This window comes from Sturnira hondurensis, unplaced genomic scaffold (assembly GCF_014824575.4).
Source record: "Sturnira hondurensis isolate 20B ecotype Veracruz unplaced genomic scaffold, ASM1482457v3 Scaffold0001721, whole genome shotgun sequence".
Classification (NCBI taxonomy): domain Eukaryota; kingdom Metazoa; phylum Chordata; class Mammalia; order Chiroptera; family Phyllostomidae; genus Sturnira; species Sturnira hondurensis.
This window is the reverse complement of record NW_028074352.1, coordinates 589,450-604,644: the sequence shown is the minus strand read 5'-3', so window position 1 is coordinate 604,644 and position 15,195 is coordinate 589,450. Positions and strand designations below refer to the sequence as shown.

Sequence of the window (15,195 nt, the reverse complement as noted above, 5' to 3'; positions counted from 1 at the left end):
TGCTTCATAGCTTTTTTGTTTTTTAAAAATATATTTTATTGATTATACCATTACAGTTGTTCTATTCCCCCCTTCATTCCCCTCCACCCGCACACTCCCTCCCCCACCATTTTCCCCCCTTAGTTTATAACCACGTGTCTCAAGTTCTTTAGATTCTATATTTTCCCCACTATTCTTGCCCTCCCCCTATCTATTTTCTACCTACTGTCTATGTTATTTTCTGTGCCTTCCCCCCCTTCTCCTCCTCCCACTCCCCTGTTGCTAACCCTCCATGTGTTCTTCATTTCTATGGTTCCACTCCTGATCTAGCTGTCCTCTTGGTTTGCTTTTGTTTTAGGTGTGGTTGTTAATAACTGTGTGTTTGCTATCCTTTCACTGTTTATATTTTTCATCTTCTTTTTCTTATATAAGTCCCTTTAGCATTGCATATAATAAGGGCTTGGTGATGATGAACTCCTTGAACTTGACCTTATCTGAGAAGCACTTTATCTGTCCTTCCATTCTAATGAAAGTTTTGCTGGATAAAGCAATCATGGCTGTAGGTCGTTGGATTTCATGACTTGGAATACTTCTTTCCAGCCCCTTCTTGCCTATAAGGTTTCTTTTGAGAAATCCGCTGACAGTCTGATGGGTACTCCTTTGTAGGTGACTATCCCCTTATCTCTTGCTGTTTCTAGGATTCTCTCCTTCATTTTAGTCTTGGCTAATGTAATTATGATGTGCCTTGGTGTGTTCCTTCTTGGGTCCAACTTCTTTGGCACTCTCTGAGCTTCCTGGATTTCCTGGAAGCCTATTTCCTTTGCCAGACTGGGGAAGTTCTCCTTTATTATTGGTTCAAAATACTTTTCTACTCGTGGCTGTTTCTTTCCCCCTTCTGGTACCCCTATAATCTGGATGTTGGAACGTTTAAAGATGTCCTGGAGGTTCCTAATCCTCTCCTCATTTTTTTGAATTCTCATTTCTTCATTCCTTTCTGGTTGGATGTTTTGTTCTTCCTTCTGGTCCATTCCATTGATTTGAGTCCCAGTTTCCTTTCCATCGCTATTGGTTTCCTGGACATCTCCCTTCATTTCAATTAGTTTAGCCTTCCTATGTTCCTCTAATTTGTGACTATAATCAACCAGTTCTGTTAGCATCCTGATAAACAGTGTCTTGAATTGTGCTTCTGAGAGGCTGGCAATTTCTCAGTCGCTGAGAGTTATGGGCTCTGGGACTTTGAATTCTTCTTGTGCCATCTTTTGGGCTGTTCGTACCTGTTACGTATCAGGATTGGAGCCCTAGGTGTTCACTAGAGCAGGGCAACTAAGTCGCTGGGTTGTGACGTTGTATGTTGGGGCGGGGTCAAAGAGGAACAATGGCGTCCCATCTGCTGCCTGCTGCCTCCCGCTGCCTCAACTACAGGTGCCGCAGCTGCCACAGTCACCAGGCCCACGCGTTTCGTCCCACTGTACTCAAGTGTACCACCGCTGTCAGCCCTCACCCCCTGGGGCCTGCGTGGTCCATCTCACTGTGTGTGAATGTGCGCCCACAGTCAGTCTGCCCCACACCCTGACTGGGTGCGGGCCACTTGCGCGCCTAGGTCGGGGGATCTGTCCTGTCGGACCCTGTTCTGCTGCTGACTCTGCCCCTCTTACCGCCCGGTTGCACGGTTAGATGTACTCGGACTTACGTATAATTCAATTTTCTGTTCCATGGCTGTGTCTTTGTTCTCCAAACCTTTGTTGTATTCAAACTTGGTTGTGGGAGAAGGCACAGTGTTTCCACCTATGCCTCCATCTTGGAGGAAGTCCTTATGCTTCATAGTTTTTGTGAGTTTGTTACAGGAGCCATCGGTAATTATGGGTGATTGTAGGAGATCATGTAGACTATATTCAAGATTCTTTGTGGTTTTTAGGTGCATGCATTCATTCATTTAACCAACTAATAAATATTTGAGGCAAAATGGAAAAAAATAAAATTAAGCTACAAAGTGTTACCTCACAAAGTTAGTTGATGGCAACAGTTAAAGATTTTTGCAACAATGTATTTTAACAACCAGTATATCAAATTTGTATTGGGAATTTAGACTTATTTATCTTGACAATACATATTCATTTCGAAGTCTTTCCTGAACAATAGCCAGTTTTGCACCCTGAACATTTAGAGCATTTTCAAAGATTACTGGATTACTGCTTATCTTAACAAAATTTTATTTCCATTTTTTATTATAGAATCTTCAAGAATTAAAGCCTTTGGATCAGTGTTTAATTGGACAAACTAAGGAAAACAGAAGGAAGAACCGATATAAAAATATACTTCCCTGTAAGTTCCAATTTGGCTGTGAATCTAGTGTATAATATAATTTAAACTGATTTAAAAATGTTATGCTAGTTTATCTTATCTCTCACATAAGTGTACATTCAAAGATTTGTATTAGTAACAAATGAATTTAGATATACAGTGTGAATTCCTTTTAAAGTTATCTATGTATTGGGCAAATCAATTAGAGAAATATTAAATACTTCTTAGACATTCATGAATTACTACTAGCATTTTATTAAAAATGCATCAGTGCTGCCATGACTGGTGTGGCTCAGTGGGGTGGACATCATCCCGCAAACTGAAAGGTTGCCAGTTCTGTTCCCAGTCAGGGCACATGTCTGGGTTGCAGTATGTAAAGCAACCAATTGATGTTTCTTTCCCTCTTTTTTTCCCTCCCTTCCGCTCTCTCTAAAAATAAATATATCTTCAAAAATTTTAAATTACCAAAATTAAAAATACCAAATCAGTGTTTTTGAAGTCTTTTTAACAATATAAATTGTCTTCTGGATGAGTAATTTCTTAGTTCATATTTCACAACCAAACTCTACTTATTCCAGTCACTGTCAGCCTGACGGATGTCTATGGTACATGGCGGCAGCTATGTGTGCACATGTGGCTGTGGTGGCACCGCCAGGGCCAGAAGGGAAAAATAAACAAATACTTTTATCCATGTTTTATAGACATATTGTCAAACATTTGCTCTTTTACAATTATATATGAATATATGTGCATAGCGAAAATATTAATGTCTAGCAACTTCTTCTAAAGTTTATCAGCCACATTTGTGTGTGTGTGCATAAGCACGGTGCATTACTGTGTGGTGCACAGTTCCATCTTCACCAGGAAGTCCTTGCTGTAAAGATAATAACAGAGCCCATAGTGACAAATCATGCAATAAATAATAACATAATTGAGACTTCTGGCCAAGATGGAGGCATGGGTGGAAACACTGTACCTCACACAACCAAATTTAAGGACAACAAAGATTTAGAAACAAAAACACAACCAGAACAGACAGAAAATGGAACTGTACTGAAGTCCCACAACAAACCATTCATTCATCCAGTCAGGTGAGAGGGGCGGGGTCAGCGGCCTGCAGAGAGGGGTTGAGACAAGAAAAGGTAGTGGTTGGCAGACCCGGGCTCGGGGAGGAAACGAGCGGAACCAGTGAGTCGTGCAAGGCTGTTGTCTGACCAGGAATACACATTCGTGCGCAGATAAACAAGGCAAAAAAGGGGGCAGTGAGACAGACCACCCAACCCAGGGCCCCAGTGACAGGAAATAAAGCCTAAAAGCACCAATTGAAAAAACCTGTGGGGGTTGAGGTGCTGGGAGAGACGCCCAGCCTCACAGGAGAGCTCATTGGAGAGACCCACAGGGTCCTAGAATGTACACAAGCTCACCCACCCGGGAACCAGCACCAGAAGGGCCCAATTTGCTTGTGGAAAGTGGCAGAGGGGACCAAAATCCAAGAGAGAGTAGAGGAAGTGCCATTGCTCCTTCTCTGACCCCACCTCCACATACAGTGTCACAACCCAGCCACTTGGGTTGCCCTGCCCTGGTGAACACCTAAGGCTCCGCTCATGCTATATAACAGATACGACCTAACCTAGCTCAAACAGAAGAACAAATCAAAGCCCCAGAGCCAATACTTTTAAGTGACCAAGAGATAGCCAACCTATCAGATGCACATTTCAAAGCACTGGTGATCGGGATGCTCACAGAACTGTTTGATTTGGGTCACAAATTAGATGAAAAAAATGAAGGCTACACTAAGTGAAATGAAGAAAAATGCACAGGGAACCAATAGTGATAGGAAGAAAACTGGGACTCAAATCAATGGAGTGGACCGTAAGGAAGAAAGAAACAAGCAAACAGAAAAGAATGAAGAAACAAGAATTCAAAAAAATGAGGAGAGGCTTAGGAACTTCCAGGACATCTTTAAACGTTCCAACATCCAAATTATAGGGGTACCAGAAGGGGAAGAGGAAGAGCAACAAGTGGAAACGGTTTTTTGAAAAAATAATAAAGGAGAACGTCCCCAACCTGGCAAAGGAAATAGACTTCCAGGAAATCCAAGAAGCTCAGAGTCCCAAAGAAGTTGGACCCAAGGAAGAACACACCAAGGCACATCATAATTACATTACCCAAGATTAAAATTACAGAGAGAATTCTAGAAGCATCAAGAGATAAGGGGACAGTCACCTACAAAGGAGTACCCATCAGACTGTCAGCGGATTTCTCAAAAGAGACCTTACAGGCAAGAAGGGGCTGGAAAGAAGTATTCCAAGTCATGAAAGGCAAGGACCTACATCCAAGATTGCTCTATCCAACAAAGCTTTCATTTAGAATGGAAGGGCAGATAAAGTGCTTCTCAGATAAGGGCAAGTTCAAGGAGTTCATCATCACCAAGCCTTTGTTATATGAAGTGTTAAAGGGACTTATCCAAGAAAAAGGAGATTAAAAATATGAACCATGAAAGGACAGCAAACTCATAGTTATTAACAACAACACCTAAAACAAAAGCAAACCAAGAGGACAGCTAGATCAGGAGCAGAACACAGAAATGGAGATCACATGGAGGATTAGCAACAGGGGAATGGGAGGAGGAGGCAGGGGGAGAAAGTAGGGAGAGAATAAGTAGCATAGACAGTGGGGAGAAAATAGACAGGGAGAGGGCAAGAGTAATATGGGAAATGTAGAAGCTAAAGAACTTATGACACATAGATATGAACTAAAGGGGGGAATGTGGGGAAAGGGGGTATACAGGGTAGAGGGGAATGAAGGGGGGGATGGGACAACTGTAATGGCATAATCAATAAAATATATTTTAAAAATAACAATTGCATTTTTTCAATCAAGATGAAAAACGCAGAATTTATTTTGGAAAATTTCTTGTAACAAGTGAGTCTTAGCATTTTAAAATGGAATAGGTTATGGCTTGGCATAAAGTTCGGTGGAAATCATTTCAGGTTAAAAAAAAAGCCAGGCTATCATCTCAAGGCCAGAGTCGGAAAAGCCATAACTCCAAAACTAGTAAGTGGGTTTGTTTCTGTGGACCCAGAGATACAAGTCAAGTAATAGAAAGGCAATTAATACAGGATTTTGAAACCCATTATTAAAATCGTAATTTGGCAATCACAGAAATTACCAGTCAAGTTTATAAATATTGGAAATAGAAATGGCTTCTAATGTTTAAGTACATGCAAATTAATTCTCCCACATAATATAGCTTATATATACTTTTCACCAGGTGAGCCTATTTTGAAAATTTATATTTGACTCTATGAAATTACTAGAGAATGAAGTGAGCTCCCTTTGTGTTTAGTATGTTTATTATTTTGGCTTCTTATTGAAAAGAATGTAACTTTAGATGAGCAGTAGTTAATTATGTCAGTTACATTTATAATAAATATTTCAATAGTTTTACTGTGATACTAAATTTTGTTTTATGGAATAATTTTTCTGCATTGTCATTTATTATTAAATTCATTATTATCATCCTTAAAAATAAGGATTGAAAAGAAGTAACAAAGTTGTATTTGTTTCTCTAGTTAAGAATTTCTAAATGCATTTATTAATTTGTTAGTTTTAATTTTTTCAGCCAAATCTATGTAAATAATACCAAATTTTCTTTCAGAATCTGAGTTGCCATCTTAGATATATGTGTAATTACAATTTGAAAAATATGCCTTTATTAAAATGTTTATGATTTCATCTATGGTTATGAGGAATTTCTTATCATCTTTGACTCAACCTGTTTATATATAAAGTTTTTCTTTAAAAATGCATGAGATACATGGCCATGTTTTGTGGTGGGAAATTTACAGATGATGCCACAAGAGTGCCTCTTGGAGATGAAGGTGGATATATCAACGCCAGCTTCATTAAGATGCCAGTGGGGAAAGAAGAGTTTGTTTATATTGCCTGCCAAGGACCTCTTCCTACAACTGTTGGAGATTTCTGGCAAATGATTTGGGAACAAAAATCCACAGTGATAGCCATGATGACCCAAGAAGTAGAGGGGGAGAAAATCAAATGCCAGCGCTACTGGCCCAACGTCCTGGGCAGAACGACAATGGTCAATGGCAGGCTTCGGCTGGCTCTTGTGAAAATGCAGCTGCTGAAGGGCTTTGTGGTGAGGGCAATGACCCTAGAAGATATCCAGGTAGGGAACTAAGTCTTTCCTTTTACTAAGACTTGCCTCCTAGTTGGAATGCAGGCCTAGGCACTGTCCGTGATTGTATCAGTGTATTTCTCAGAAAAAGCCAGTGATTTCTTGGTTCCCATTCCAGTGGAGCTAATCCCACCTATTCTTTTATATCTGATATAAATTCAGATGTGACCTTCTTCATGAATTCTTCCAGTTTCCTCCTGTATGTACTGTATTAAAATGAAAGTGAGAATACAGGGCTTTTAGTGTGATCATCCATCATCCTTTGCTTAGATGTAGCACAGAATGGCTCAGAGGCTATGTGTTGGAAACACATTTTTAAAAAAATCAAACCTTTAAGTAGATTCAATAAAACTTTTTTTTAGATCTTTAAGTAGAAGATATTCCTCCCTAAACACAAAACATCCTTGGTGATACGTAGACCATTGTAGCATAAACATTTGTCATTCAAGTAATTCCTACTGTGGTCATCTAACCACCGAGTAAATTTAGCGTGAATTAGACAATTGGGTACACCCTAAAAAAGCTACTACTGCTTCCTGACCTCCACAGTCTATTTCACTCCTCCCCCCGTAATACTAGCTAGATATGAGTGATGTGTTACTCACTCTTGGAGTGTTAGCTTTTGTAAAGAAAAAGTAATTTTACTTTCACAGAAACAAAGCACACTTGCATTTTTGACTCAATTCTACGGGTGGCATGTAAACATAGCCTGAGAATTTCCTTCATGATTTTTGATTTTACAAAGAATTAAAGTTTATACCTTCTTATTCATTATATCAGCTTACATTACTTATGCTAACACAATTGTTCAATACTCCTTAAATTATTTATTTAATCAACACATGTTTCTAGAGCTCAGGCCCTGCTAGGGAATCTGAGGTCTGAGTGGTTAACATCACAGTCAGAAAGAAATCCCTGACTTCATGGAGATTACTTTCTAATGAGAAGGTAATGCTGCTGTGGAAAAAACAATGAAGGTGTTGCGTGAACCACAAGTATATCTGGGGAGCAGTTCAGTCAGGAAGAGTGAGTGCAAAGGCCCTGAGACTGAACTGTGCTGAGGGTTTCTAAAGACCCACAGAGCAGTTCCTGTGTCAGGAGCAAAGGTTAGGCCTGAGAGGCAGCTGGGACAAGTGATGGAGGGTTTTTAAGCCATTGCAATGACTCTGGCTTTTGTCTGGGGTGAGTTTCAAAAGGGGTCATTAAAAAAAAGGTTGTTATCAAAACATGTTTTTCTTTTAGGATTTCCAAAAAGTAGTTTTGACCAATATTTAAAATGTGGATCTGGGCCTGGCAGGATAGCTCAGTTGGTTAGAGCATCATCCCAGTACACCAAGGTTGTGGGTTTAATCCCCAGTCAGGGCACATAGAAGAATCAAACAATAAATGCATAAATAACTGGAATGATGTCTCTCTCTAATTCTCTCTTTATCTCCCTCTCCTCTTTCCCTCCTCTCTGTCTAATATCAGTAAAAATAAGAACAATTAAAAAAATTAAAGGTGGATCCAGAAGCCTCCTTGATAAAGGCCCTCCATATTTTTGTTGTTTCATGGAGTCTTTTTTGGCACTTTTACTTTTCCTTTGATTTGATCCAATGTAAAAGTCAAAATTTGAAAAGACAAAATATCAAGAACTAAATACATGTGTACAATATAGTATGCCTTTATATTCTTATTCTGTTGTGTAATTTCAGACAGGAGAGATGCGACATATTTCTCACCTGAATTTCACTGCCTGGCCAGACCATGATACGCCTTCTCAGCCAGACGACCTGCTCACTTTTATCTCTTACATGAGACACATTCACAGCTCAGGCCCAATCATCACCCACTGCAGCGCTGGCATTGGACGCTCAGGGACCCTGATATGCATAGATGTGGTTCTAGGGTTAATCAGTCAGGATCTGGAGGTGAGTACAAGTACAGGGTGAGTGAGCCTTTGACCAAAAATGACGGTGGAATCTACAGTAATTTTTAATAATGTGTTGAGATCTGGGAATTTTTTTATCAGTTTGTATGAATGCCTTGATTTTCTTACTGTATAGAATTGTGCATTCAAAGCTGCATAGACCATAATAAAAAAGAGATCATTTAAATTTATATTTGTTTTACTGGGTTTTTTTAACCATGTGCTCTAAAGCCTCTTGTGCAGTACTATTTCATTTTACTCTTTATCGTCTTTAGGCCTTTGTAAGATAACGTCAACATTGTTATCATACTTTCAGGGGTAGACATACTGAAGAATGAAAGAAAGCACGTTTTGAAATGAACAGGCTTATGCTTTTTTTTTTTTTACTTATTGTTACCTGTAGGTAAGGAATGAATTAGTGTTAAATTGATTGTAAATAGTCTACATCTAAACAATTGCTCCCAATTTTTAAATAACTTCTAAATAAACAAAGCCAATAAGTGTGATACTGCTTACAACCTAAATTAGTATAAACCTTACATAAACATTAGCATATAGAATTATACATAACATGTAATTAAAACATTTGTCTTTGAAGAATTTTAGTTAAGAACAGTTCTTTCACTTCATACTCTATTATATCTACCATAATAATTTAAGTAGGACAAAATGAATAGTCTACTTCTTCTTGTTTCAAACTATTAAATATCAGTGAAATAAAAATCAGGAATTTTTTTTTTTATTTAAAATTTTTATTTATTTATTTATCTTTAGAGGGGAAGGAGAGAGGGAGAAGAGACATCAATGTATGGTTGCCTTTCACACATCCCCTGCTGGGAGTTGGCCTGCAGGGAACTGGCCTGCAACCCAGGAATGTGCCCTGACTGGGAATCAAACCGCGATCCTCTGGTTCGCAGGCCTGTGCTCAATCCACTGAGCTACACCAGCCAGGGCCTAAAAATCAGGAATTTTATTGATTTAACTTTTTTAATTAGATATTAGTCCAGTTTCAGGGGGTCAAGGATTTCTTTTGGGGACTTCCAAACAGAATGACCTTCCCTAATTCTTGAAAGATCATAAATAACATTACCAAGTGATAGCAAAGTCAGTTCACCAACTCATTTTGTGCAGAATAGTGTCCCCAGACTGCTAGAAGGGGAACGAGGTACGAAACCTGTGTAAGCCCCCATGCTGGGAACCTTCGGGGCTCAGCTCTGGCTGTCCTTCTCACGTAACACATGGACTCTGCTTTGGTTTCTGGCAGTTCGACATCTCTGACTTGGTGCGCTGCATGAGACTGCAGAGACACGGGATGGTTCAGACGCAGGTGAGTTTTGGTGTCTTCTAATAAGGGTTTTTGTGAGGTTTTCAATGTTTTAAAAGTTCTGGTTAAACCACTTCTCTCTTGAGGGTTCCCACATTATTGCATAAACCCAAAGATTGATGGTAATGAGGGGCTTTTTAAAACATAACTAATTCAGAAAAAAAATGAAAATATTTCTAGGCTATTTTTTAATGTTGCCTTTTAATTTTAAAAATGAGAAAATGCAGTATCTGCACTGAATAGATTACAGAGTGTGAGATGGCATGTTGGGGTCAAAATTGGGGAGTGGAGCAAACTGGTGTGTAATTAGCAGCATTCTTTCCCCATAGCCAACCACACATTGTTGCTACAGAAATTCCCCATGAGTGAGTGGACTCAGCAGCATTGATTAGAAGGCAGGGAGGCAGGTCAGGTTGCTTACCTTGGACAAGGCACTGGGAAAGACTGAAAGGTCTATTTGTCCTCTGTTTTGATCATTTTCATTTCATTCACCTGAAATCAAACCAGTTAGTTGCTCACCCACTGACCTACGGCCTTGCGTCCTTCACAGGGACTGCGTCACTTAGGTGTCTGCCTGCTCTGAGCAGCCTGCTGTCCTTTGTGTTTGTGTTGGGAGGAGGGGTGTGGAAGCTATTTCATATATCTATAAATTCACATTTCTCTACCTCTTGAATTATATAGAAGTTTACTATTTTTATTACTCTTTAAAGATTTTATTTATTTACTTTTAGGCAGAGGGGAAAGGAGGGAGAAAAAGGGAGAGAAACATCAATGTGTGGTTACCGCTCACACACCCCCTACTGGAGACCTGGCCCACAAGCCAGCTCTGACTGGGAATCGAACCAGCGACCCACTGGTTGGCAGGCTGGCACACAATCCACTGAGCCACACCAGCTAGGGCAAAAGTTTACTATTTTTAAAATTAGAATTTGCCTACTTTTTCTTCTTACACGTTTTTAATTCAAGTTAAATCTTCTGAATGCTAAGCTGATTTACAGTCACATTTTTTTAGGTAAAGAAAACATATTGATCCAGATTAGCAGTTCTTTAGACCCAGGCATTCAGCAGATGTCAACTGAGGGCCTAGTGAGTACCCGGCCCCTTGTAGGTGCAAGGAGCGTATCAGTGAATAAAACAAAGATCCTCTAGTAGGATGGTGATGAGGAAGGCAGATAGTAGACACATTAAATAAGTAAATCATATAGGACATTTGAAAGTTATGGGTGCTTTAGAAGGAAAAATGTAGAGCAGGGTGAAGAGGATGAGTCATCCTGTGTTGAGGTGCTGTTTTAAATAGGTGGCACCACTGAGAATAACACTCATGCAAAGATGTGGAGAAGCTGACAGAGCAGGGTCATGCAGATATCTGGGAGCAAGAGCCTTTAGGGCAGACAGAGCCACCTGTGTGGAAGTCCAAAGTGGGAGGGGTCCTGTGTGTTTAAGTTCACAGCCAGTGTGGCTGAGGCGGAAGGAGGAGGAGGCGGGTGAGAGGGAGGGGATGGAGCCAGGGCTAAGGTTTCCCCCAGTGAAATGGAGCCACAGTAGCACCGTCACTCCACATGGTAAAGGACCACTCTGGCTGCTGTGCTGAAACAAGTCCCAGTTGGGGGGCTGGGTGGGGAGGGTGCAAGGTTGTAAGCAGGGAGCTCAGTTAGGTGGCCAGCAGGGGTGGTCCTGACTGGAATAGTGGGTGTGGATATAGGGAGAAGTGGGCATGCCCGAGGTTTATGGGGTGAGGGAAGGTTAAGGATGAATGTGTGGAAAACGTGGGAAAAATAAGACAGATGAGCAAAAAGTAAATAGAAGGGTTACTTGTTTTCCTATACTTCATAGTTGTTAGTGTTTGGGCAACTTCCTCACTGTCTTGAGTCTGAGCAGGGGCGCTGAGGCGCTCTTCTTTCCATTTAGCATCTGGGAATGTTTTAAATTTCCTTTCAGACTCATTAATTCCTTGTCAAACAACGAGAAAACTCAGATCCCTGTGCCATCAACTTAATAGAGAATAATTTCACCAAAAAAAGTTAATTTTCCAAAAACTGATTTCTGCATTTATCTCTTCCAAATATTGAGAAAAGTATTTTGTGTAGCTTTGGATATTAATTTCTTGACATTTCAAAATACCAGATGAGTTCAATAAATCTAGAAGAAATTTTGTAGAAAGTTTTTTTTTTTTCAATCATAAAAGCAAATCACAAAAGAATAGAATGGCCCACTGATCAGAGACTGCTTCTGTTAGCATTCTGGAATATTTCTATCTATTCCCACCATCCCACCCCAGGGCTTTTTCCCTTCCCATTTTATCAATCTGGCTTTTGTTTTTAATCATTTTTACAACACTGCACTATTCTGTATCCTGCTTCTCACATTGAATTACTCAGACATCAAATAGTAGTGAAGCTATATTTATAAAATATTCACTTTACACATCTCTCTATATAGGATCAATATATTTTCTGCTACCAAGTCATCCTTTATGTCCTGACACGTCTCCAAGCTGAAGAAGAAGAAAAAGAACAGCCGCAGCCTCTGAAATGACCTGAAAAAACAGCCTTCTGGATGCCTTTCTGGTTCTTGCCTTAACATCCAACAGATGTTCCTGTTACCCATTAAAAGCAGAGACCGCAGGACAGCAAGTCCATACAGTATCGTTGTGCTTGTCCCCCTCTACCTCAGAGGGGCATTCTTCATCACAGTGAACCATGTTGCGATGCTGTGTTTGTACAGCTACTTAACCTGTGGTAGTTATTTTTCAAAAAATTTAACACTGAATAATGCAGCTCTCCTAGGGACAATTAAGGCAGCATTTAATTATAGTGGACATTGTTACAAGGACACACTGAGTCTATTTTTAATGTATCTTGTTTATAGAAAAATTATTTTCCAGTATTTCAATAAAGTAGTATTTTATAGAGATACTTAAAACCAATATTTAAGCTTTAAATGACAGTAGTATTGGCATAGGAAAAAAGTAGCAAACGTTTACTGTATCAATTTCTAATGTTTACTATATAGAATTTACTATAATATATTTATATACTTTTTCCTGAAAATGGAGGGATCAGATGTTTGTAACTGCATCGTCCATTTGTTATACATCTCACCTTGTAAATAAAAATACACTTTAAAATATGAAAAAGCCCAAAGTTTGTGCAGACAAATTAAATCTTTCAGTGTTACCTTTTTTTAACAACACCCAGGCCCCTGGGAAAGCAAGGACTCCTGGACCCCAATCTCCCTCTCCCCGCCTGGGCCCAACGGTGCCAGCCTGGGGGGGTGGGGCCCGTGTCGTCAGGAATCGGGGCAGATCCTGATAAAGGTCAGGCGTGAGGGGCAGGCACCAACTGGCCGTGGCTAGGAAATTCACTCTCCCTCGCTGGGAGTGGTGCCGGCTTACTGCACCTAAATCCGAATATGTTGAAGTTCTAGGAGTGGTAAAGCCCAGAATACCTCAGATGGCAAGGAGTGACGAAAGAGAATAGTATCACACTGCCTGGGAGATTCATATTTGGTTTTTCCTGAAGAGAAAGAAATTAACCTCAAGAGCCTGCTTCTGTTTTTCATTACTGACCATGTCTTACTAAATCCATTCTTGACAGCGTGCCTCCCCTCTGCGGGAGGGGTGGGTGCCTTTCCGAGAGCCGGGAAACTGCTTGGTTCATCCTCGGAGGGCTGACCAACTCTGAGTTCGTTAACTTGAATTTTTCTGATCACGTCCAAGTGCAGGAATTTGCTAGGACCTATTCCTTTGTGTCTGAGCTACATGAGGGCTGCCAGGCCTGTGTCAGTCAGTGCACGGAGCCCCGTGGTGGTGTGTTCGACCCCTCCCCAGGTAGCCGGTTTGAACCCTACCTCAGAAGTGGCTTCAAATCTGGCAAAAGCAGCAGCACCAACACCACCATATTCATTTTATTAAGAACAGTTTTTGTAATTTGGGTCGTAGCTGAGGATTCCATTTTTTTTAAGTTTCTGTTGCTTTAAAAAATGCTGGGAAACTCCTGTCTTGTGTGACTTGGAATCATGAGGCCTTGATTTCCTGTCTAAGCGCAGGAAACTAGGCCAGCAGGGCCCTTGGAGCCAGTACAGCTGGAGGTGATTATCCACCCTCTGAATTCAGCAGAGATGGGAGAGGGGGAAGCTGAAGAGAGATCCCTCCTCTGCAAGGAATGTGACTAGGAAATGGAAACTGGGGGAGGAGAATGCAGGTTTCAGTCTACAGGCCCTGGGAACTGCATTATAGTAAACATCACCGTCCTCCTTGGGGACCTGGCGCCATTATCGGAATGTGATGAGCCATTCACTAGGGCCACACTGGTTTGAAAGCATGGCAAGGCCACAGAGCCAGGGTGGCACACGGAGACATTCAGATGTCAAATAAACAAATAAATACAGTTAACTGGGCTCTTAACCCACATTGGATAACTAAGGACTATAAAATATAGCCCCAAATATATAATGGCCCAAACATAATCATTTCTCATCTAACAGTTCTGGGCAGGAGAAGAGCTCAGCGGGGCAGCTCTCCTCCCAATTTTCAGGAACCCAGCCTGGAGGAGGTTCTGTAATGGACACATAGCCTCCAAGGTCGTACTGGGAATCGGCGCCTTTCCCCTGGCCAGAAAGGGGACGGCGTGGAGCGCCATCTGTCCGAGGGTTGTGAGAGTCAGCAGGCCTGGAAACAGCGTGTGGCTGCCACTCATTCCAGCAGCAAGAACTGGTCAAACTGCTGGCCCGCCAGTACAAGGAAGCTGGGAAATGAGGTGGGGGACCAGGTGTTTCCTGTGACAGGCCACTCCACTGTGGAAGGGGAAACACACATTGCGATGGAATTACTTACAAAACTGAACCAGAGTGGTGTATTCTAAAAGAATGGTATCTTAGTATAGTCCTGAGTGTTGCATCTTATCTCCACGTCAAAACTGGTAGATGTCATCAGCAGAAGTCTTTCTGAATTATCATGATAGAAAAGAGAGAAATGGATATGGAGAGAAATGCATGTGGCAGTGCTCACATCTGTGGTTCATGATACTCTGCCAGATCTCTTGATTTTAAAATGACGAGCTAAATGAAATGTGGTAAATCCAAGAATTTTTTAAAAAATAGCTATCCTCTGGTCATTGACACCTTGACAGTAAGAGAATGTATTCCTGTTTCAGATAATTCAGAAATATTCAAGATACTTGTCATGGTGGAGAAGAATGTGACAAATTATGCATGCACCTACATAATACTTTTAAGCTCATTTAAATGTTAACATAAATTTGGAACTGCCTTTGACTATTTGATCCCAAGGAACTAAAAACCAACCACATGGGCTTACATAAATTACAAATTTCATTACCAAAAAAAAAACAGGTTTATGAGGAGGCAGTTTCTGTGATTGATTCTATAGTTCAAGAATGTCAGCAATGGCCCTGGTTGGTGTAGCTCAGTGGATTGAGCACAGGCCTGTGAAGCAAAGGGTCGCCAGTTCAATTCCCAGTCAAG

General features: G+C 40.7%; 1 protein-coding gene across 10 annotated transcripts in view; it reads left to right on the top strand.

The window, feature by feature from the left end:
- The window catches only part of PTPN13 (protein tyrosine phosphatase non-receptor type 13), a 217,638-nt gene extending 204,791 nt beyond the window's left edge, over positions 1-12,847 (top strand). For all 10 annotated transcript variants that reach the window (XM_037030662.1, XM_037030673.1, XM_037030667.1 and 7 more), the window contains 5 exons: positions 2,211-2,301; positions 6,132-6,469; positions 8,173-8,388; positions 9,652-9,714; positions 12,151-12,847. In XM_037030662.1, coding sequence (XP_036886557.1) covers positions 2,211-2,301; positions 6,132-6,469; positions 8,173-8,388; positions 9,652-9,714; positions 12,151-12,246 — 804 coding nt within the window. In that variant the 3' untranslated portion in view covers positions 12,247-12,847. The remainder of the gene's footprint in view (positions 1-2,210; positions 2,302-6,131; positions 6,470-8,172; positions 8,389-9,651; positions 9,715-12,150) is intronic.
- The last annotated feature ends 2,348 nt before the right edge of the window (positions 12,848-15,195 follow it).